Source organism: Lepidochelys olivacea (genome assembly GCF_965140295.1).
Source record: "Lepidochelys olivacea isolate rLepOli2 genome assembly, chromosome: 1".
Lineage (NCBI taxonomy): Eukaryota > Metazoa > Chordata > Testudines > Cheloniidae > Lepidochelys > Lepidochelys olivacea.
Window position 1 is genome coordinate 259,097,538 of NC_140411.1, and position 22,840 is coordinate 259,120,377.

The 22,840-nt window shown below is 52.4% G+C and overlaps 1 protein-coding gene across 1 annotated transcript; it reads left to right on the top strand.

The window, feature by feature from the left end:
* Positions 1–1,447: 1,447 nt before the first annotated feature.
* Positions 1,448–22,840, top strand: SH3BP1 (SH3 domain binding protein 1). Its single transcript, XM_084631706.1, has 18 exons — positions 1,448–1,642; positions 3,510–3,552; positions 4,354–4,458; positions 5,001–5,077; positions 5,702–5,813; positions 6,041–6,117; positions 6,727–6,862; positions 7,874–7,942; positions 8,235–8,325; positions 8,889–9,031; positions 9,118–9,229; positions 9,640–9,721; positions 15,618–15,698; positions 16,175–16,291; positions 17,301–17,398; positions 18,978–19,107; positions 20,029–20,129; positions 21,077–22,840. The coding sequence occupies exons 1-18, from the start codon at positions 1,581–1,583 to the stop codon at positions 21,502–21,504; spliced, it is 2,064 nt and encodes a 687-aa protein (XP_084487832.1). The 5' UTR covers positions 1,448–1,580; the 3' UTR covers positions 21,505–22,840.

A 22,840-nucleotide genomic window follows, 5' to 3' on the forward strand; every position in this document is an offset into this window, starting at 1 on the left:
TGGCTTGAATCAAATCTGAAAATAGCAATCACAGAAAAAGTCAGCAAATTGAAACCAAATCCATTTGGGGTGACCAACGCACAGTGTGGGACCCAACACATTTTGGTTCAGGCCTTTAGAAGGCTTCACAAAACAGGAGAAGAAAGTGCCCTCCTTATAACTTTCACCCGTTTATAACTTTCAGGGGTGAGGGCATTTATCTGGGAGGTGAGAGAGCCAGGTTCAATTCCGCCCCCCTCCACCCCCTTATGTGGAGAAGGGATTTGAATTATGGTCTCCCGTATCCTGTGGGAAGACCCTAACCACCAGATTGCAGAGTCATCCTCCCTCAGTATGGCTAGTCATTGTCATTATGAATGACCATGAGTTGCTATAATGAATAACAATGACTAGTCATCAGGCAGGAGGAGGAGGAGGAGGAGGGAACAGCGTGGGGGTTAGGGTACTCACCTAGGTAATGGGAGAACCAAGTTCAAGTCCCTTCTCTGATGGCACATTATTTATACAAAGAGGAACAGTTTCAACAGAGGAGCTGGAGCAGAGATTATCCCATAGCTCTGCAGCTAGGGTGTTCACTTGCAGGGTGGGAGCGCTAAGTTTGAATCCTTTCTTCACCTCGGGCCGAGGGGGGGTTGAACCTCCCAAATCCCAGGGGAGCACCTTGACCACAGAGCTAGAAGACACTGGGGTCCCCCCATTTTATGAATAGCACCTCAGTCTTGAAAAAAAATGGCCAAAATGTTTTGGTTAATTTGTGTCAAATTCACAAATGGTTTTGGGTCAAACAAAACTGCATTTTTTGGCAAATAAACTCTTCATCTGACCAAAAGCCAGGAATGAAGGGCATTGGCAGAGCTGGCCAGGGAGGCTGTGGGTCACGACTGAGGTGCGTTGGCAGAGCTGCTGGGACACTAGCGTGCCTCCTGCCTGCTCCGTCCCTGCCTCTAGCTAGTGGGATCAATCGCCTGGCTCCCCAAGCGAGTTTGACAAGGCGTAAGGAAGGCAGAGTAAGCGCCGGTGGAGAGAGCGCGTGGGAAACGAGAGGGAGAGCATGTGGGTCCTGCGCTCTGGTTAGGCGGTGGCGGATGCTTGTTCTGCCTTGTTATGTGTTTGCTGTAAAAAGATTTCCCCTTTAAGGCTTGGCTGAAATTATTTATACTTGCGGGGTGGTGACAGGAACAGAGAGCAGCAACAGGAGCACTGACAGCTCTTACCTGCTCAGCAGTGACGGGGGAGGGGGGAGGGTGGGAACCAGACCAGAGAGGAAACTGAGGAGGGAAGGAGAAGTGAGAGAAAGGGCTAGAGGAGAAAAGCAAGGCAGGAAATCCATGAGCAAGAAGGAGTGAGGGCACCGGAGGAGGGAGGAGAGAAAAGGGCGGGAGTCCAAAGCGAAGTCAGAGCGGAGCGAAAGAACCGAGCGGGGAGGGAGGAGAGGAGAGAGGGAAGTACCGAGAAGCGCAGCGGGGAGGAAGAGGCAGTGGGCTCTGGCTCCTCCGATGACAAGTGCAGCTGGCTGGTGCTGAGTGGGGGAAGCCACTCGTGGGGGCGGTCGGTGCCACGCTCTCTTCTCCGCTCCCAAGATGATGAAGAGGCAGTTCAATCGGATGCGGCAGCAGCTCTCCCATCCCAGCATCACGGGACGGTAAGGACCCAGCCTCGAGCCCGCCAGCTCCCCGCTGGTGGGGCTGCCAGGGAGGGCAGGAAGCTGCACCGGAGAGCGTTGCCCAACCGCCACCGCCACCCCCTAGCCTTGCAGCAGGTCGTAGGCCGGATGCATGCCGGGCCAGGAGCCGGGGGAGAAGCTGTGACGACCACTGAGGCCCTGCGGTTGAGCGACCGAGGAAGGGGGCCGGGGTTGCTCGGAGCAGCCCCAGTTCTGGGGAAGCTTTAGCTAACCCCCGGGGGGCTTGATTAACTCGGCCCTCTTGGCTGGGAGAGCTGGAGGGGCACAGCAATGGTGCTCAGTAGCGACTCCCTCTGGTCGTTTATAAAGCCAGGTTAACCAAGAGCAGCTGGCTGGCTCCACTTGTCCTGCTGGACCAAGCAGCAGGGCCCCTCCGTCCAGCCAGGCCCCGAATTGCCCTGTAAGCTCAGCTTCGATGGTGTGGTTCAGCCCCATGAAAATCAGGCCAGGGGGCGACCCTAAGCCTGACAGGCTAGGCAGGGAGGGCCTGTCGCATTGTGCCCCTCTGTGCGGCAGGATGGCAGCCGGGGTTGGGGCCAGGGAAGTGTAGAAGTCCGCAGCAGAGGGAATTCCCCAGGCCCCATTGGGGTAGAGAGGAACAAAGATGCAGGAAAAGGAGTAACAAGACTACAGGAACATTCCCTACCAGAGCTGCTCTCCCTCCTGGGCTGGAGGCCCCATTTGGAGCTAAATCCTCCACACGGTACCATGGGAGCTTCCTCTTGTATCCCCCAGTGTCTCAGAAAAGCCTGCCTGAGGTGGAGAGGGGCGCGGGGAGTGTCTCGGTAGGCTGATGAGAGGGGAGGGGGCTCTGGGCGTATGCCCTGCTCACCTTTCCTCTCTGGGTCTCTAACTATATTTCCATTCCTGCCATTCCCCAGCCCAGTGCCACCTCTGCTTGATTGTTTTTCTTTCTAATTGTTCCTCTTGCAAAACCTTGAAAGCCCTGGCAGGGCTGGGCTCTCCTGTCTCAGTTCTCACCCACACACCCACGTTGGTTTTTCTAATGTCAGGAGGCTGAGAATGGCTTGAACTCATCTCACTGTTTGCCTGAGCCCCCAGGCCAGGCGAGTGGGTCTTTCACTGGGAGCAATAGGTTATGCTGCTGCAGGGTCTTCCCCTTACCCCAAAGCAGTCCCCTCCCTCAATTCCCCTTCCCCCTGTGTAAGGACTAGGGCACTTGCAGCGGCTCTTTTCTCCCCATATCCTCTGCATTAAAGTGGTCTTCTCCTCTTCACCTGCCCTTCACACTGGGCACAGCCCCTGAAAGAAGAAGCCCCTGGATTGGATGGACTCTGCTGGCAGCCCCTGGTACGAGGAGGAGGAGAAGAACCAGAACTGGGGCCAAGAGCTGCTCAAGTGCCTAGTGATTTTGGGTGCCCAACCCCAACATGTCTTGAAGGGCCCTGATCACTAGAGGGCGGGAGCTCAGCGCCTCCTGACAATCAAGTGTCTCTGATGGGGTGCCCCAAATCACTAGACACTTCTGAAAATCTTGACCTAGATCCCTTGTTCAGCTGAGAAGGAGCCAGCGTGGACCTCCAGTGCTATCACTCTGCCCTGTGCCTGAGTCCCAGCCCCCTCTGCTCTCAGGTTGGGAGCCATTCTCATGCTTCACATCCACTTCCTGTGGGCCCACCTGAAAGCTCCTCTTAGTCAAGCCCAGCCTTAGACGGGATGACTCAGGACCCACCATCTCCCATCCCCCTGGACCCACCCAGAGCCGCTGTGGTTCAAAGCCCTCCCTCCGGAGGAGGCTGGCTGGAGGTCACCAACTGTAATAAGTCTCTCTCTCTCTCTCTCCCTCCCACGCCCTCTTCACCAGAGCCCAAGAAACAGCAGAGTTCCTGACTGAAGACTTGCTGCAGGTAAGGCATGGGTTCGGTCCATGGGCATGTGTGGGCCTGTGCCTGCATGTGGGGCGAACATCTGGTGTGTCTGTGTATGAGTTACTCTCTCTCCATGTTTATAACAAAGTTACAGGGAAGCCTCAGCCTGGATTTTTCTGCATCCTGGAATGGTACCTAGGTGCAGTACTGGGTGATAGACCTCTGACAAGCCTCCCTGATTACATCAGTGGGGGACAGAGCTAACCTCAAGCCTGAGCCCTGCTTCCCATGCTAGTTCTGCTGCTGAGACCTTGTCTACACTATGTCTCTAGCCACATTAGGGACCCCAGTTACAACACAGCCTAGCCACACTGGAACGTGGGTTGTTTTTTTCCCGTGTAGACCAGACAAAACCGTGTTATAACCACATTAAGGAAACTATGTGACATGGGTCCAGTCTACACAGGCAAAATCAAGCGGTGGTAGAACAGGGTCAGCATGCAAACAGGCTGTACCTATAGTGTAGGCAAGGCTTCAGAGTCCAGCCCTCTCTGGCAGTGGTGTGGGATGGGGACACAACACCCCACCAGATCTCGCACACACAGGGGAGGCACCAGAGGGACATGGATGGATGTCAATAGGCAGAGGGGGTCACCCCATACCCTCCACACTGGAAGAACGGAAGTTCTCTTCCCTCAACACACAGCTGCCTTCCCAGCTAGGAAACCCCAGCAGAGAGACCCCAAGGCAACCCTGGAACCTGATACACTGGGGGGTGGCTGGGGAAGGGAATCCCCCAGCCCAGCCCCACTGACTTCCCAGTCTCTTCCCTCTCTCTAGATAGAGCAGAGAATTGAGCCAGCCAAACGGGCAGCGCACAATGTATCCAAGAAGCTCCAGGCATGCCTGCAGGGGCAGTGCGGGGCCGACATGGACAAACGAGTGGTAAGTGCCTCTGTCCCTGGCTCCGCTCCCTGGCAAGCTGCCTCTTCAGCCTACCCATGAAGTGGTTGTCAGCCCCTCCCCCAGCAGCCAAGCCCAGCTGCTCCATGCGAGACTCTGCTGGGTGGAAGATGCTTCAAGGGTGCAAAGCGCCTGAGACCTGAGTGTTACAGCGGCACATTTATTCCCCTCCACCGTGGAGGGTCTGATCTGTGCAGGGTGGGGATTAGTTGGAGAGAGTGAGGCAGGGTCATGGAGCCTTAAAGACCATAGTAGCCATTTGCATCATAACCCCTCCCGTGTATCTCCTTTGCTTCTGCTTTGATTCTCAGGCTGGTGAGGAGGATTCTGAGGAGGGACTGTGAGGTGGGGACGGATGTGAAATGTGTCCTGTGTGAGGTGGCACTTCCTTGGCTGGCCCTGCCATCAGCAGGTTGTGGTGCTGAAGGTGTCACTCCCACACTGGAGGGGGAGGGAGGATCTGACCTGTCTGCTCATTGTTTCCTCTCTCCCCCCCTCCGTCCCCACCCCTTGGTTCTGTGCAGAAGAAGCTTCCCTTGATGGCTCTTTCCATGACTATGGCTGAGAGCTTCAAAGAACTAGACACCGATTCCAGCCTCGGGTAAGTGCCCTGAAAAGTATCAGTGCATATGGTACAATCAGCACACACTCCCCAGGTAGGGTGACCAGATGTCCCAATTTTATAGGGACAGTCCCAGTTTTTTTCTCCTGCTGATAATAGCTCATCTTAACTAATTAGCCTCTCACAGTTTGAATGGCAACTTCCAACTTATCTGTATATATATAATCTTACTATATGTTCCATTCTATGCATCTGATGAAGTGGGCTGTAGCCCACGAAAGCTTATGCTCTAATAAATTTGTTAGTCTCTAAGGTGCCACAAGTACTCCTGTTAATTTTCCCAATTTTTGGGTCTTTTTCTTATATAGGCTCCTATTATCCGCCCTGTCCTGATTTTTCACATTTGCTGCCTGGTCACCCTATCCCCAGGGCACTGGTTCAGGGGTTCATGCTCCCAGACTGAGCCTCTGAGCACTTGCATCAAGGTTAACGCTGCCAGCCACAGGGCGGCACCCCACCCCTGAGCACGCGCGCTGGGGGGTTTGTGCTCTCCATCTCTGAGTGCAGTAGGATGGGCACTGCCTGCCTCCCTGATGCACTACCCTGCAGGGAGAGGGGAGGGTGTTTGAGACCTGCTGTGATTCTCCCCTTCCATTCCTATAGGAGAGCTCTAGAGATGAGCTGCTTCATACAAAGCATGCTGGCCAAAGTCCTGTCTGAGTTTGAAATCACCTTAGAGAGAGACGTCCTACAGCCTCTGAATAAACTGAGTGAGGTAGCCCTGATCTTTCTCTTTCTTATCTTTGCTTTCCCCATCCCCTCTTTGCTCACTCTCCCTCCATCTCTCCTGCCTGCTTGTGCTCTCTGGCCCACCTCTGCTCTCTCCCCAACCTTCTTGCCTCTCTCTCTTTGTGATTGCACAAAATGCAGCATAAACGCAGCCATTCCTGGCAGCACAGGGGTAGGATCTGTAACTAACTCCCTCATCCCAATCTCGGCTAGGAGGAGCTGCCTGTCATCCTGAAACATAAGAAGAATCTTCAGAAGCTGATCTCAGACTGGAACTCCATCAAAAGCAGGTACTGAGCGAGGGGGAGAGTGGTGGGTTGCAGCTGTGATCCAGATGATTGCCCCTTGAGAGTGGGGATTGAGGGCGGGGGGAGCTGACAGCTGCACCCTCAGATCAGAAAGGATCTAAGTCCCTGACACACAAGGATGAGTCCAGATGCAGTGTGCACTCGTGAAGTCCCTTCCTGTTAAAGACACTGTGGATTCTGCTATACAAGCAGAACAGGCAGTCACCTGGGGCAGCAAAATGCTCAGTTCTTCTTCGTGTGGGTGACTCCAGCTGGTGCAGGGATTATTGGCCTGTATGCCCATGCCCCTAGGGCAGGTCCTGGTACCAGGGGTGGGGGGAGGTTTATCTATGTTCACACATTCTGAATGAGCAAATCCTGTGCTGGGGCAGAAATGGAGGGTTTAACCCACAAGTAAATGCTCTGCCAAGGGGAAGGAGAGAGGCAACCCTCCCGCTTCTAGGCGTATTTACATATCGGCCAGAGTTCTGATGTGGATGGAGGAGAGGGCTGGAGGGTCTGTGCCTCTCCATTTAAAGTGTCAGCATCCCTGGTATTAAATGCCATCAGGCTTCCAGGATGTCGGCCTGATTCTTCTTTTGCAACCCAAAGGCTGAACCAAGCTGTCAAGAACTCCAGTAACAGTGCTGGTGCTGGCCCTGGCCCGGGGGGGTCGTCCGCTGCCATCAAACTGGAGAACCTGAAGGAAGAGGAAGAGGAGGTGAAGCGAAGGGTGGAGCAGTGTAAGGCAAGTGGAAAATGAGTCCGCCCTCTTTGGGGAGGGGAAGCTGATGACACGAAGTGGGGGAAAGGAGGCCAGGTCTGGGTTCATTCTGAGAGCTGGGCACCAATCCACTCATCGTTAGCGGTTGTGTCCCGGGAGGCCTCAGGAGTCAGTCACTAGTTACAGGCTAGAGCTCTGTCTAGAGTGAGAGGGTTGGTCCAGATGCAGCCAGCACCAGTGGTATGCTGGCCTTGGTAAGATGGCTGTGTCCCAAACTCCAGAAGGGATAGACAGCTGGCGAACTCCAATGCCAGCCCCAGGCTCCAGTGTAATCGAGTAGGAAAGGGTTTAGAGCAGCAGTGTGGTGGTCCGAGAGTAAAGCCACTGCAGGAGAGCTTGGTGGGGTGCTCACCACGGAGCTGAGAAACCTGCAGCAAAGAGGAACATATTGTAGAACAGAAGGTCCGTCTTGTGGCTCAGAAACAGGCCTGGCACTCAGCAGATCTGAATTCAGCTCCCAGTTCTGCCACAGACTCCTTGGGGGACCTTGGGTAAGTCGCTTCAGTTCTCTGTGCCTCTGGTCCCTGGGGGTGACAACTCTGCCTTCCTCCCTGCCTGTGTCTGTCTTGTTGGCCCAGACGGTGAGCTCCTCCATGCAAGGACTGTTTCTCATGCAGCACCCAGCACAACGGGACCCTGATATTCGCTGGGGCCTCAACCCCAATCCTAATAACAAAGAGGAAGCATAGACTTATTTCCTGGGGGGCTGAAGGGAGAATGCGAATGCTGACCAGTGTAACCCCAAATCTAACGAGCCAGCTCCTCTGGGCTGCTGTCTTCATTTGCCTCTGCTCCAAATGCCAGTAAGACCCCCTGCATCTCTTGATGTAGCCTGCTGTGTGTTCATGGCCCAGATCTGGCGATGGGAGCACTGTCTGGGGGACTGGTGGGATTAATGATGAGGGCTGATGGGGGGCCCCCTTCATTGTGGTGGTGCTGAGGAGAAGGTTAATGTTCGCTCTATGTCATTTCCAGGATGAATACATGGCTGACCTCTATCACTTCTCTACCAAGGAGGACAGCTATGCTAACTACTTCATCAAAGTAAGTCCCACCCCTCCGTGCTGTTCCCTCACCCCAGCTCATTCCCATTGTGTACAAGTCCCCTAGGATCTCCATGTTGCACTGGCCTCTTCTCGGTCCCATCCCACTGCCCCGCCGCTACTGGCAAAAGAGGCTTCTCCCCTGCTGTTCCCACTCTGTCTTCGCCACTCTCCTTTGCATTGCACGTCCCATCTGAAAGCACCCATCCCTGTCAAATCCCCCAAGATCCGGTGTCTCTGAGAGATACTGTGCAGAGTAAAGGTTTGCGATTTGCCTGTGATCTGTCTGGCAGCTGCTGGAAATCCAAGCTCAGTACCACCGGAAGTCTCTGGAATCCCTGGATACAGTCTTGGCAGAGCTGAAGGAGACCCACAGCCAGGCAGGTGGGTGGGACGAGCCGGGCTGGGGCAGGGTTTTGTGGATGACAGTGTGAGTAACTACACATGGAATGTAGGCAGAAGGGGTCAATTCTCTCTACTGCTTCCTCAGGGTGTCTCCAAGCTCCCACTGAGCCTGTTTGCTGGGCAGCTCTCTTCCTCACCCAGTTATCCTGGGATTGTATGAATGCAGCAGGGCAAGCTTTGTGCACCAAACTGACCCCTGCCAATGTACCTCAGTCCTCACTGGAGAGACCGGAGCTTGGAGTGAGAGGAGAATTTGGCTCCCACAGCTCATTTGGTCCTCGGCCTCCCTGCTGGGACTGCTGATCGGAGGGCAATTTACAACCAGGCGTGATGATGGCGGTTTGGAGTCCCTGTCCTGCTAGGAAATGGGTTGACCCCTCTCACCTCATTTACCACAGAGCTGGCTGTTGGATGGTGATGAGCACTGATCCCTCCCCAGCCTGAGCCTGGCCTAGAACCAGAGGACTAGGAGAGAGACTCAAGCACCCTCTCCACTGGGGGTTTGTCCTCCACCCCCTCCTGATCTCTCTTCTCTTTTCCAGAGCCCCCTTTCTCCGTGGATACCCCAGTGTCGGGGTATTATGGGGTGCCTTTGGAGACGCACCTGAGGACTTTGGGTCGGGAGATTGCCCTTCCCATTGAAGCTTGTGTCATGATGCTGCTGGCGTCAGGCATGAGGGAGGAGGTAGGTGCCGCTTGCTGCCCAACTCCTTCCCCCAACCACAGCCAGTCCGTCCTGCTGTCACGCTGTCTCTCACCTCCCTCCTCTAGGGGCTCTTCAGGTTGGCAGCGGGGGCCTCGGTGCTCAGGAAGCTGAAGTGCAGCTTGGCCAGTGGCTCCAACGCACTGGAGGAATTCTACTCTGACCCACACGCTGTTGCAGGTACGTGCTGGAGGCCCAAGGTAAGGGCCCCGGAGACACTGACTGGACGAGTGGCAGCCCCAGAAGCATGGTATTATCTTTAAAGCAGCAGTTCTCAAACTGGGGGTGGGGTCATGAGGTTATTATGGGGAGGTGGCAAGCTGTCAGCCCCCGCACATGCTGGGGCTCTGGCTGTCAGCCATGCACAGAGCTGACAGCCAGAGCCCTTCACAGCCTGGGCGGCCAGAGAGCAGCGGCTGCTGGCCAGGTGCCCAGCTCTGAAGGCAGCACTGGCCCCAGCAGCAGTGCAAAAGTAAGGGTGGCATGGTATGGGAGGGTCATCAAAGCCTGAAATAATTTCAAAGGGGTTCCAAGCAAAAAAAAGTTTGAGAACCCCTTCTGTAAAGCATGACCCTTTGCCTCCATCTCAGGTGCACTGAAATCCTACCTGCGAGAGCTGCCCCAACCCTTGATGACCTATGAACTCTACGATGACTGGTTTAAAGTAGCCTGGTAAGAAAGAACCAGAGAGATGGACATTCTTAAGCAGGCTAAATTATTAAAAGGACCGCTCTGATTATGGACTCTTCAGCAGGGGTGTCAAACATAGGGGTCCGCAGGTTAGATCTGGCCCGCATGATGCATGGATAGCATTCTGCCGAGAGGTACTGGTGACTGCATCGGTCACAAACCTCTCTGAGACTGAGCAGAACGCACTCTTCCATTAACGTGACTGCCAGGATGAGTTAATCCAAAGCCCCCCACCAACACAAACGGGGGTTGTGAATCAGCCCTGGGAGTTTGGACTGAGTGGGCAGAGGGCTTTTGCTGAGTATTGTTGTGTTTTGTGCGTGTCTGTGACGAAAGGAGCAACTGAAAGCACGGTGTCTAGACAGTCTGACCTTGGAAGAAGCCTGGGGAGAGGTTTTTCGGGTCAGGCGGCAGGCTGAAAAGGGTGTTCTTAGTATGGTGAGCAAAAGGTGCTGTTTCCTGCTATTTGATTCCTTCTGCTTTCAGAGGCACAGGATTTTGTACATTCTTTGTTGTAACTAAACAAAACTACCTTGGAGAAATACCTGACTACCACCAACTTCTCCTCTCAACTGAACCATGCCCAGGGCCTCAGATTTTGGGTTGAAAAGGGGCAACACTCATGTCAGGCGTGGGATCTGGTTTCCAAGGAGAGAGCCTGTGAGCTTGGAACCAAGATGGAACAAATCCTGGAAGAGCTTGCAGAAATCAAAAATGGCCAGCAGGATATAAAACAAGCCCTCAAACAGGAGCTGGAGACGTTGCAAAAGGCATTAAGACAAGAGCTGGAGGTTTCCCAGAAAGGGCTCAGAGATGACTTGCAGGCCAAGATGAGATCCCTGTTGGAGCACCAACGACGAAGTGCCCGGGCAGGTTGGCAAACCCGGCTGAAACACACCCAGGCTGGAATGAAACAGATTGATGAGGTGACCAACAATCGGACTGCCATAGGCCAGAAGTTTTCCCACAAAACAGCGGAGCCAAGAAAGTTTTAGCCAACCGGGAATGGGCTAACTGAGATGAGCTGCAGCAAGGACTTAAGGAGCTGAAAATTCAGGTCCAGAGGAACCCAAAGGGTTGCTGACCACAGAGGAAGGCCACCGCCTGTATGAGGAATTGAGGCAGCCAGAGGATGTGGGGAAGACCGGACATTTACAAGGTTTCTACCCAGTTTGTAATCCACAGCGGCCCAGAGGGGAGAGGTTGGTCTGTCCCAACTCAAATGAGGCAAAACCCCACTATCGTTCAGGGAAAAACTTCCTGGGAAGCTTATGTGGTTCAACTCAACATTATAGTGCCAATAAATGGCTGGGAGGAAGGACAGGAAGGGGTGTTACTCACAGCCCACATGGGTGGCCCAGCTCTGATTGTGCTGCAGATCTTACCCCTAGAAAACAGACTGTGTAATCCAGACCTGGTACAAGCCCTTAACATGTGGTTTGGAGCTAGTCATCAACCTGAGCTGGCCAGGGCACAGCTAAGAGCTAGAAAGAGAGGGAAAGAAGAAACTCCATCTGAACTGGCAGAGGGCCTGCAGAGACTTGTGTTCATGGCATACCCAGATAACACCAAGGGGACTTGGACTTGCAGTGGGACTTGGACTTGCAGATCAAGATCAAGATCAGCGAAAGGACGCCAAAGACACACTGAGAGGTTGGGGGAATTGGCCGCAGAATTTGAATATTTTCTTGCAGCAGTTCACCAGGCAAGGAAGGAAGCATCTGCTAGTGAGGAAGAGGGAAACTGCTTGCCATGAGCCCTGTAAGTACAGCTCTGCGTCTGATGTGTGTGATGAAAGAGGGGATTTTAATCTGGTTTGTGACCGTATTGAATGATGGCAAAAACTGACACATTTGATTTGTAAAAGAAGAGAAATTGACCTGTACGTAAAAATTAAAGGAAACGGTTCAGTTAAACGCTGGTACTGTGACAACACTGGCCACAAAAAGGATTGTTATAAATGTCAGGTAGGCCATCACAGACTGCCACAAGTGGCTAGTGAAAGTCTCTCTCTCTCCCAGTTTGGGAAATGGGGGTACCCCAAGCTGAAAGGGCAAAGCTTGGTGGAGGTACCAGGATCAGCCCCACCATTTTTGTTTATATGTGGGCATTTGAACAACAATCATGGGAGTTTGACTACAGTAGGATCTGCAGAATGCACAGCGGTGATTGACACTGGCTCAGACACAGCTGCTTATTAAACCAGATACACTAAAACATCTTGGGGACCGGGGTTCCCAAACCGAACCACCTAACTGGTTTCAAGTGGAGACAATGACTGGGGCAAGGGCACCTGTCCCAAACTGGGTTTGAAGAATGGACCTCTGGAATTCGAGCAAGAAGTCTGGGTGGCTGACATAGTGCATGAACTCAGAATTGGCTTGGATTTCATTATGGCTAATGCCTGTGGAATCAGTGCCAGGAAAGGTGCCTTACAAAGTCAGTCTTGTGGCAATTGCCCTTTAAAGGTATGGGCCAGGCAGGTGAGACAAATGGTATGTAGGCAATTGATTTACAGTGAGTGAACTATCCTGCCCCCAGGGGCAGCAACCATTATTACAAGTACATGTTGCAGTAGCTTTCCAGCAAGGGAGTGGTTGAAACCTGTTCTGAGACCCAGAATCTCAGGGAATTCTTAGCTGCTCAAGCTCTTGTGAATCTGAAACAGCAATTGATTTCTGTTCATTTGCTGAATGTTTCTGACAAGTAGCAAACAGTGAAGAAGGGAAACCGTTTAATTGGCCCTCAGGGTGTGATTTAGCATTTTCACAGCTGAGAAAGGCTCTGGTGATGACTGCTCCTGTCTTGGCCTATCCATGTTTCAAAACCCCTTTCATGCTGGACACAGATGCTAGGGCTTATGGTATGGGGGACAGAGCTTCAGTTTGGCTCTTCCCTCCCCCATCCCCTCAAATCTGAGAATGTAGCTATGGAAGTTGAGGCTGGAAAAGCTATTACAGAGGTGAATCCCCCATTCAAACAATAAGCAGGGGCTGGTTCAGCCAGAAAATTCCACAGAGACAACAGGCATCCCTCCGGGGCTGACTGAAAGGGGCCCTCTCCCCGGTTGTTTAAAGAAAGTCCATAGTGCGGGGAGCGAAAAATCTGAGAGGGCTACTGGATGGGAATAAAAAGCAATTTGGGCTGGTGATGTGAAAACGCCTGGACAGAAGGCCACTGTACCTATATAAATCATTCACCTTGTATAATTTTTAATTTGCTAAACTGTTTATTTACTTTCTGTTTGGGATGGGTCATACAGGGTGTCACCATTTGGCGCATCATCAGGATGATGGGCAGAGCTAAAATGGGGGGAGTGTTATGCTGAGAGGTACTGGTGGCTTCCATCACAAACCTCTTTGAGTGTGAATACACTCTTCAGTTAACATAACTGTCAGGATGAGTTAATCAGAAGCTCCCCCACCTAACACAAAAAGGGGTTTGTGAACCCACCCGGGAGTTTGGACTAAGTGGGTGGAGGACTTTTGGGGGAGGAGGGGCAGGCTGAAAAAAATGTTCTTGGTGCTGTGAGCAAAAGAAGCTGTGTCCTGCTATCTGATTCCTTCTGCGTTCAGAGACACAGAACTTTGTAAATTCTTTGTAAATAAGCAAAACTGCACCAAAGAAATCCCTGACTGTCACCAGTTTCTACATGGATGATATTTTCATCCTCTGGACAGACCATTTGAACTCTCTCACAGATTTCTACCACAACTACGACTACCAGCATCCGTCCATTAAACCCTCTCTGGGATGCTCCCACGCTAGTCCACTTGCTGGACACGACAATCAGCTTCAGCAATGGAACCCTACAGACAGCTAGATACAAAAAACCGACAGATTGCCACACCTACCTTCACAGATCCAGTAACCACCCCAACACACTAAGAAAGCTGTTCTCTACTGCCAGGCACTCGCATACCGCAGAATATGCTCTGGGATATGCACCTTAATACACTCAAAACCACCTTCACCGAACAAGGACACTCCACCAGAGAAGTAGATTGCATCATGAAACAAGCCACCTAAATACCTCGAGAGAACCTGCTTCAATACAGAAATAAAATTCCCTCCCACCCCTAACTGTCACCAATCACCCCACAATGGAGGAAACCATACAGGGTATAATCAAACAACTACAACCATACTCGATGGAGACCCCATCCTGAAAGAAATCTTTCCTGAATCCCCTCTTCTGGCCTTCAAACAATCCCCCCAACCTCTCCAAGCTCATCATCAGAAGCAAGCTCCCCTCTGACCAGGACGCACCAATTCAAAGTGGTATCAGACTTGCCAGAACAATAGATGCAAAACCTGCAGACATGTCTCCATTGCTACAACGATCAACACCCCTCATAACACACCTATTGCCATCCATGGGTCCTACACATGCCTGTCACAAAATGTGGTGTACCTCATCCAGTGCACTAACTGCCCCAATAACAACTATGTGGGTGATACCGGACAATCACTACACTCTGTCATGAACTCACACGGGAAAAAGATAAAGGATAAACACACCACATCACTGGTGAGTGAACATTTTTCTAAGAGCGGTGACTCAATATCTGACCTATCAGTTCTCACCCTCAAAGGAAACCTGCCCAACACCTTCAAAAGACGAGCCTGGGAGCTTACATTCACTACTCTGCTAGACACAAAAAATCATGGACTGAACAGAGACACTGGATTATTGCAACAATCTGGAACCCACTAACAACACACACCCCAGCTGCTTTTTTCTTCCCCACCCCACCTTCCTTTCCTCCCTGTGACTTGGAGCTGTGCAGTTATGTTGTAGCCATGTCAGTCCCAGCATAAGAGAGAGACAAGGTGGGAGAGGTAATAGCTTTTATTGGACCAACTTCTGTTGGTGAGAGAGACAAGCTCTCCAGCTTACACAGAGCTCTTCTTCGGGGCTGGGAAACCTACTGACAGGGCAGGTCCACACTACCAACTTGCACTGGGGCAGCTCTGCCATTGGCTTAATAATTCCACCTCCGCAAGGCATCTTCACCAGAAGCACTATAGCGCGGCACCCACCTTGTCTCTCTAATATCTTGGGACTGACAGGGCTGTGACATCACTGCACATACCAGTTCCTGCTCACAGCTGGAACGTCCCCGGGGCCCCAGACTTGACTAGCTGCTCAGGTTGAAAGAGGGCAGCGCTATATTCCTATTGCCCAAAGTCTAAGCTTTCCTTTTAAAAAAGAAAAATATGTTTCTAGCCCCCTTGATTGCGGAGAGAATGTTCCACATGTGAACTGAGTTGAAGGCATGCAGTGCTGTCTGCCTGAGTGTGCAGAGAGCCAAGGACTCGGGATTGAAATCTGCTGGCCCCTATTCATCTGATTGGAGTATCAATTTTAAAGTGCAGTGATGATGATGCTTTGTCAACATTAGCTATTTAATGGCTGGTCATTTTAGGGAATGGAATGGGGGTGGGGTGGTGAGAGTGAAGCAAGTTGGGTTGGCATTTGGGAATTGCTGCAGGGAAGGAAATGCAGAGGAAGGAACAGAGGAGACTCACAAAGACAGGGAAGGGAGAGAGACAAAGGGCAGGAATAGCAGTGATCTAAATAGAAGCAGATTTTCTTCGTAGTGAATGCAACAAGAATGCATTGAATAACTAATAAACAGCTGTATTCTCCCCTTGATCCCTTTGCAAGCCCCAGCTGACACCAGAGGGCTTTCCACATGTGCAGAGCACATAGGAATAAGTTCAGCCCTCTCCCCAAATGAGTCTGATCCCCTGTTCTTCAGCCTGTATTGGAATGGAGAGGGAAACAGGGTTCTCACCTCTCCCTCTGACACTGCCTCCGTCCTTCCTTCTCTCAGGCCAGATTGAATCTCTTCTTTTCTCTCTCCTCTCTCAGTTTTAAGGAGCCAGAGGGTCGCCTACAGAGCCTCCAAGACACCTGCAGCCGGCTCCCCCAGGACAACTACAACAATCTGAGGTAGGGGGCAGGGATCCATCAGTCTCTAGGCTTTACATTCTGCCCATCTCTGTGGTATTGCAGTGCCTCAGCTGGTGAGCAATCCCCTGTCCTGAGACCAAGGGGCTACGGTCCTCAAAGCATCCTGGCCTCAGCCTCTGGATGTCTCCCCGGCAGTCAGAGACCAGGATGGGGGGGTACTCCTAAGATGACGTTTGGTGTGTTACAGTGGACAATGCCAACCCCTCTGACAGTGGGCACAGCCTTTGCCATGTCCCCTGCTAACCCCAGGAGTGGAACCCTGCTCTCCTGCACAGCACTCACACTGAGACCAGGGCCTGGTCTCCACGCTACTGGCATCCCCACTTGTTCTGAGGGAGAGAGAGACTCAGTTGGGAATCCCCGTCTCCCCATGTGGCTATGCAGAGCACTGATTCCTAGGGCCAGGAGGAGCGGCATTCCCCTGATATTTACTAACCCCCTGCCTTTTTCAACAGGTATTTGATCAGGTTTTTAGCCAAGCTGGCTGAACATCAGGAAGTGAATAAAATGACCCCTAGCAACATTGCCATCGTCCTGGGCCCCAACCTGCTGTGGTCACAGCAGAGCAAAGGGTAATGCACAGGACTCCCCAGGGTGTCAGCAGCTGGGGGTGATCCAGGGCACGAACCTCCCCACCACCACCTCTGAATGTTTCCTCTACCAGCCTCCCCACAAAACAAGAGCTGTGACTGGGAAGCAACCAGCCCTGGCTGGGATTTATTAACCATCAAGGGCAGTTTGAGAACTTTTAAAGAAAGGGATTTTTTTTAACCGCAATGGTCCATAGAGCTTAGTATTGACCAGCAGCACCTGCTGCTATTCCCATCCTAAATTCCACTAAAGTACCGCACTCCTGATCTCACCCACACCCCGCTGTTCCAGTTCTAGGCCGCTGCCCCAGCTCTGCAACTGCACCCCAATCCTTACTGGATGCACCTCTTTCTATTCCAGTCCTGCCCCACCAGCCAGCTGTGATAATGTACTTCAATCCTGGCCTTTCTTTATCTTGCCCCCATCCCACACCTCAGCCCCTTCACCTGTCCTGATCTGCAAACACCCCCCACTGTTCCACTGCGAGGATCAGCTCTACAGATTCAACTCCCTGCTGACCTGCGCCCCTCTGCCAAGTCTCGTCCCCCAGCACATAGCTCTGCCAATCCACAGGGAGTTTATGCAAGGGGGGCAAATATCTATTGGGCAGTGGCTGAGACCCAGCACACTCGTGGCACGTGTGACCTATGACAGGGCTTGAATCCAGGTTTTTCAAGGTGAAAGGGGCAGTGTGCTCATTGCACACAGCACCACGTAGCCCAACCTCAGAGCTGCACCCCTTGGCTGTGCTTTCTGCTGCGAACCCCTGGTGCTAATAGCACCCCACAAGTTTTTGACTAGCTATAAAATGGGTTCATCCTGCTGCCTTCCATGATTCACCTCCAAACAGGGCCCATGTTCAGCAGACAGACAGTCGCAAGCGCTGTTGCCAGAGGAGGAGCAACAGCTGCATTAACTGTCCATCTCTAGCTCCATCCTAATGGCTTCTCTCTCTCTCTCTCTCTCTCTCTCTCTCTTTCTATCCCTCAGAGACCCGTTGCAGCTAGACATGGCCTCCGTGTCCTCCATCCAGGTGGTGGGCATCGTGGAGGCCCTGATACAGAATGCCAACACCCTCTTCCCTGGAGGTAAGGCAATGCTCGTCTTGATCCTGGCTTCTCTTAGGGCAAGTCCAGTGGAGCCAGTGCTGTGACACCAGAGTCGAACAGGTAGGACTGAGTGCTATTCAGAATCAGGCCCTGCATGCTCAGAGTCTGAGATGAGAAGGGTACAAATTCAAAGGAGTGAGCCACGCTGACATGAAGGGGTGTCCTGTCCAGGGTGGTTCCCTTCTCCTCCCCGGCCCTCACTGGTAGGCTGGCGGCTGCAGTGCCGAATATGAAGAATGGTTTAAAGCTGGGCAAGAGGGAGATCTCTGAGGCGGTACAGCTGGGCTCCCCACCCAGGCCTTCCCTCAGGGGCTTGGAAATCCAAATGGCTCACTGTGAAATTTGGGATCCTGGTTTCAGAAGTGGACAGGTGAGAACAAGGAGAAACCCTTGGGAACCTCATATAGTGACAAAAGGCTGCCCAGGGGCTCCACGGTCGAGCTAACGTAGTGACATTGGCAGTGACCTGCCTTCTGGCAGGTGGCGTCCTTCTGTCAGCCACTCCACACTCGAGGCACCAGCTCCCGGGACCTGCTGTGCATGCTTTTGGAGGGCTGTGGGGCTCTTGGAGAATGATGTCATGCAGGGTCTGGAGAGTCTATATTGATGGGAGCTGTCTGCCTCCAGGCTGAGAGAGGATAAGGGGGTAGCTGTTCTCTGGAAGCTCGGTGCATTGTGATGGGGGCGCTGCCTGCTCCCAGACTTGAGGCCAATATACTCAATACTCCTCGGGGAATTCTACATCAAAAATTTAAAAATTCTGCGCACAATATTTTAAAATTCCGCATATCTTATTTGTCAAAATAACACAACGTAATCATGAGTTTCAATTATTTTCGTAATTTGTTTCAAAACACCTGTCAGCCACCCCTCCTTCCCGTCTCTATGTGGCCCTGCACCCCTCTACCAGCTGTCCCCATCTGACCCAGCACCCCCAATCCCATTCCAGCTCAATGCTGTCACCCTACTAGCTTCTGTGTCCCAGCCCCATTCTGTCCCCACACTAGCCCTTCTGAACCCCAATCTATGTGACCCTCCCAGCAGGTGCCCCACAGTGTTCGTGTCCCCACCATATCCTGTGCTTCCTCACCTGGCCCCACAGGTAGGGCACTGAGAGGAAGGCAGCCACTGCTCACTCCCTCTCCATAGCTGGCTGCTCCAGCTCTGAGCCAGCTGCCCTCTCTTCTGGTGTCACAGCAGCCACTGGTGGGCAAAAGGTGTAATTGCAGTGCCTCCCTGGCAAAATGTATTTTCTGCAGGGGACATGAATTTTGCATGTGTGCAGTGTCGCAGAATTCCCCTGTGAGTAACTCGAGAAGAAGAGAGTGAGGGGTTCCTGTGGGTAGGTGAGTGGGTTCTGAAGGATGGTCTGTGTTGGCTGCCCTCTCCCAGAACACAATCCAAAGCCCATTAGGGTTATTAGGATTCTCCCAGTGACCTTTGGATCAGGCCCCTAGAACTCTGCATGGGGTGGCTTTGCTTTGGGTGTGGGGAGTGTCTGTGCAGACACAGAGGAGGATGCTTCTGTGCTGCATTAATTCCCTTTATTTTTTTAAAGAGATAGTCTTCAATGTTTCGGGCATGTTCATTCCCCCCACGGAAATCAAATCCAGCGAAGCCCCTCCAGTGGAAGAGCCGTCGCCTCAGCCCCTTCCTGCCAGCACTCCCTCTCTAACAGCTGGAGAAGCGTAAGTGTCTGGCAGTGAGTGAGGCTGTGCTGTTCTGTCTGTTCCCTGCCCGCTGCAGAGAGATGGGGTCCCCACATCATAGACAGTGTCATCTTCTGTAGGAGACTCTAGATATGAACTGAATCTTCCTCCCTTACCTTGAGGTTTGGCACACACAGCCCACCACCAGAAGAGAGAGTGCTTCACAGTGCCCTGATATGTGCTTTCTCTTGAGGTAGAGCAAGAGGAAGGATGGTCCAGCGTTAGCGTTCTAGCCTGGGATTCAGGAAATGTGGGTTCAATTCCTTGTTCTGCCATAGACTCCCTGTATGACCATGGGCACCTCACTTTGTCTGCAAAGTGGGGATAATGGTAGTGCCCTATCTCATAGGGGTGCAGTGAGGCTCAGTACATTGACGATTACAAAGGCACTCAAATGCTATGGTAAAGGAGGCCATATAAATAGATCCTACAACAGTGATGTTCAGTATCTTCTCCTTTTTTCTCTGTCCCCCTTCCTCAGCATCCTGGATAAGCTGCACTGCTGACCTATGTCAGTTGTATAGCTGCCTCTGCATCGAACACCATTGTCTTCTAGCCATATCCCACCCGGGTGTCTGAGAGGGGAACCCCTTGCCACCAGTGTCACAAGAGGAGAGCTCCATCTGTTTCCCCAGTGACACATGTCTTTAGCACAGTCACCCTGCACCAGTAACTGCTCACCCCATCCCACCTCCCGATCTGTACAATTCATCCCGGAACTCTGCACATGCGCATTTACAACCCCATGCAGCTAACAGCATGATCAGATGATAGGTGTGTCACCCCATGTGCCGGCCACAGTCACACCAAGTGTCTCTGGCAGACACACGTATTTGAGGCTCATAGTTCATGTCTCCGGCTGATGTGATTACAGAGACCTGACTTGCCCTTTTCCCACAGCAGAAGAGACCCCGAAATGTCCTCTGGACCAGTCTCCCCAAAGGCGAGCAGAACTTCTCCTGAGGCTGCGGGCCCCTCGGCTGATGACACCGCACGCAAAAGTAAGTCTGGCGGGCTGCCACACCTCGATGCGTACAAAAATCTGTCCCGCTTCTGGTGCATGGCCCAGGCACCGACATGCTGCCGATGGAACTGCAGCTCAGTGGGCTCACCAGTCTGCTGAGGGGTATGCCTCAGCTGGGCGAGGCCCACACTGGGGTACATTGGTATCAGGGACCTGCCTGAGTGGCCCCACCAGTGCTGGCTCCCATCTTGCCCTGTTCCAAGGTTGGCTTCCCCTCACCAGCCCTGCTTGTTCTGTGAGTGAAGGGGATGCTAGCAGGTGATAATGTTGGGGACTGTCTCTAAGGAAGGCTATGACCCAGAGCTGTGGGGAAAGGGGCACTGGCCCGGGGACTTGAGCTGGTCCTGGCTGGACATATTGGGATATAACACGCAATATGGACGTGGGAGCATTTATCGAGCTGGGGCAGGTGACCTCTGGCCTCTCTGGCTGTTGGGCTTCTCCCCTGCCATAGGACCAGCCTCTGTCATGCCACAGACGTCTCTAATGCAGTTTGACTTGTGGCCCATCTAGTGCAAACAGAACACCATTGTGGGGCATTAATGCCTATAAGCCTCTCAATTTACCCATCCTGCCCCTTCTGTGGAGGCAGCAAGCTCATCCCCTGGCCATGGGGAAGGTCTTGGCACTCTGCACTGGTGCCTTTGGCCAAAGCTGCTACGGGCAGTCCCGTAATTATTTGTGGGGTCCCTGTCAGGGATTAGGCCCCATTGGGCTGGGCACTGTATGAATGCATCATGGAGAGCTGGACCCTGCCTTGTCCAGTTCAGCCTGGCTGGAAGGCAAGGAGCTGCGCCATGGGACTTGGGCATGGGAGTACAGGATGGGAGAGCCAGGAGTCAGGCTGCAGGCCTGCCATGTAGGGACCGTAGGGATGGAAAACAAGCTGGTAAAAGGAGTTTTGTTTCCCTGTTTGCTTTGCAGTGAAGCGAGCTGCCCCAGTCCGACCCATGGTGCCCCCGCCACAGGTGCAGCCTCGAACCCAAACTCCCACACCTCAGAACCCACCTGTGCCTGAGAGCACTGCCAACCCCAAAGTCTTCCCTCGCCGAATGGTGAGTGGGTGCATGCGAGCTCCCACTGTCCCACCTCCGCTTCCACCCCAGCCTGCCAGACGCCAGAGTCGAGGTGCTCCGCTGTCCCCCAAGCCTACAGTGACCCCCAAGATGCCTCCAGACACCATGAGGGATGAGGGCTCTGCAGCTGGCCAACCTCCTGCACATAGCTACAGTACAGAAACTGCTGCAAACTGCACCCCAGAGATAGAAGGGCCGAAGGAGCCATCATCTCCAGGAGGGTCACGCTCTTCAGCCATACCCCAGGCAATGGTCCAGTCCCCAGAAAATGACTGAGACCCACTGGAAGCTTTGAAGGCATCAGTTCTGCCTGCTTGCCTGCCAAGGATCCAGGGAGGAGGTGGGAAGATGGACTGGTGCTCCTCCAGAGTCTGGCACACCACATATGGCAAAAATCTATCTAGCAGCTCGGATGGGACCTTGTGAAGATGGACCAGGATGATCCATGGGATTATGTTTCCTGGAAGGTAGTTCACAAGTCTCCAGCCTTGAAAGTGTTCCCCTCTCCTCCATGTGCTTCCCTTATCTCTCTTCCCAACACTCCCTGCATGTGCGTCTCTGTGTTTTCCAATCTCTCCCTTGAAATGGGGAACCCGACTCTTCCCACTGCTTCCCTCGTCTCTCCTTATTGGCACCTCATTACCTATGCCTTCGCAAAAGTACCAGTGGACTTTCTCTTTCCCCTCCAGCTACCAGAAACTTTCCATAGGAAGACACGAACTCCAGCTCCTGGAGTTCTAGGATCCTGCCACAATCTAAGGAGATAGGGGATCATTAGATGTTTATCTAGCATTCCCCTCCTAGCCTTCCCAAATGATTCTGCTTCATTCAACTAATCTCAGGTTTCATAAATCCCCTCTCGCACTTTCAAAGGACCCTGCAGACTCTAGAGAGCAAGGAGTTCACGGCTCTTCCTTCTTTTAAAGACTGGATTTCAGTTACAGGAAACTTGTCTGTATCCAAAATGGTTTGGAACCATTCAACGCATATTCAGAGAAATGGAGTGTATGCACTGAATTGCAATTGATTCACACAGCAGAGGCCATGACGGAGATGAGTCGTCAATTGATGAGGTTTGGATACACAGGGTTGTTCTGACGTTTTCTACGTACGCAATGCAATAATTCTCTACCTTTGGGACCAACCTTGCCTTCAAATGAGTTCTGATAAACTCCTCCCACTAAAAAGAAAAGGAGTACTTGTGGCACCTTAGAGACTAACCAATTTATTTGAGCATAAGCAAGTGAGCTGTAGCTCACGAAAGCTTATGCTCAAATAAATTGGTTAGTCTCTAAGGTGCCACAAGGACTCCTTTTCTTTTTGCGAATACAGACTAACACGGCTGCTATTCTGAATCCTCCCACTAAGAATCTCTGACATTGACATGGTGAGGTTTGGGGTAGGACTATTTTTTTAATATGTTGCTGATAAGTTATTTAAAGACTTGGGGCCAAATTTCTAGTTGGTATAAGCAAGTACGACTTAACTAACTTCAGTGGGTTGATCAAGTCTGCACTCATCAAGTCTGAATTTGGTCCTGGGATTGTATGTGAGAAAACCCAGTAAAATAATTGCTGCTTTCTGTCTGTTGTGTTTTGCGGTATCTCACGGT

Excerpts from the sequence above, each read along its gene's own strand:
- SH3BP1 (XM_084631706.1), top strand. The coding sequence starts at position 1,581 with ATGATGAAGAGGCAGTTCAATCGGATGCGGCAGCAGCTCTCCCATCCC. Across the intron at positions 16,292-17,300 it reads TGGTCACAGCAGAGCAAAGG|AGACCCGTTGCAGCTAGACA; the intron begins GTAATGCACAGG and ends TCTATCCCTCAG. Across the intron at positions 20,130-21,076 it reads TGATGACACCGCACGCAAAA|TGAAGCGAGCTGCCCCAGTC; the intron begins GTAAGTCTGGCG and ends TTTGCTTTGCAG.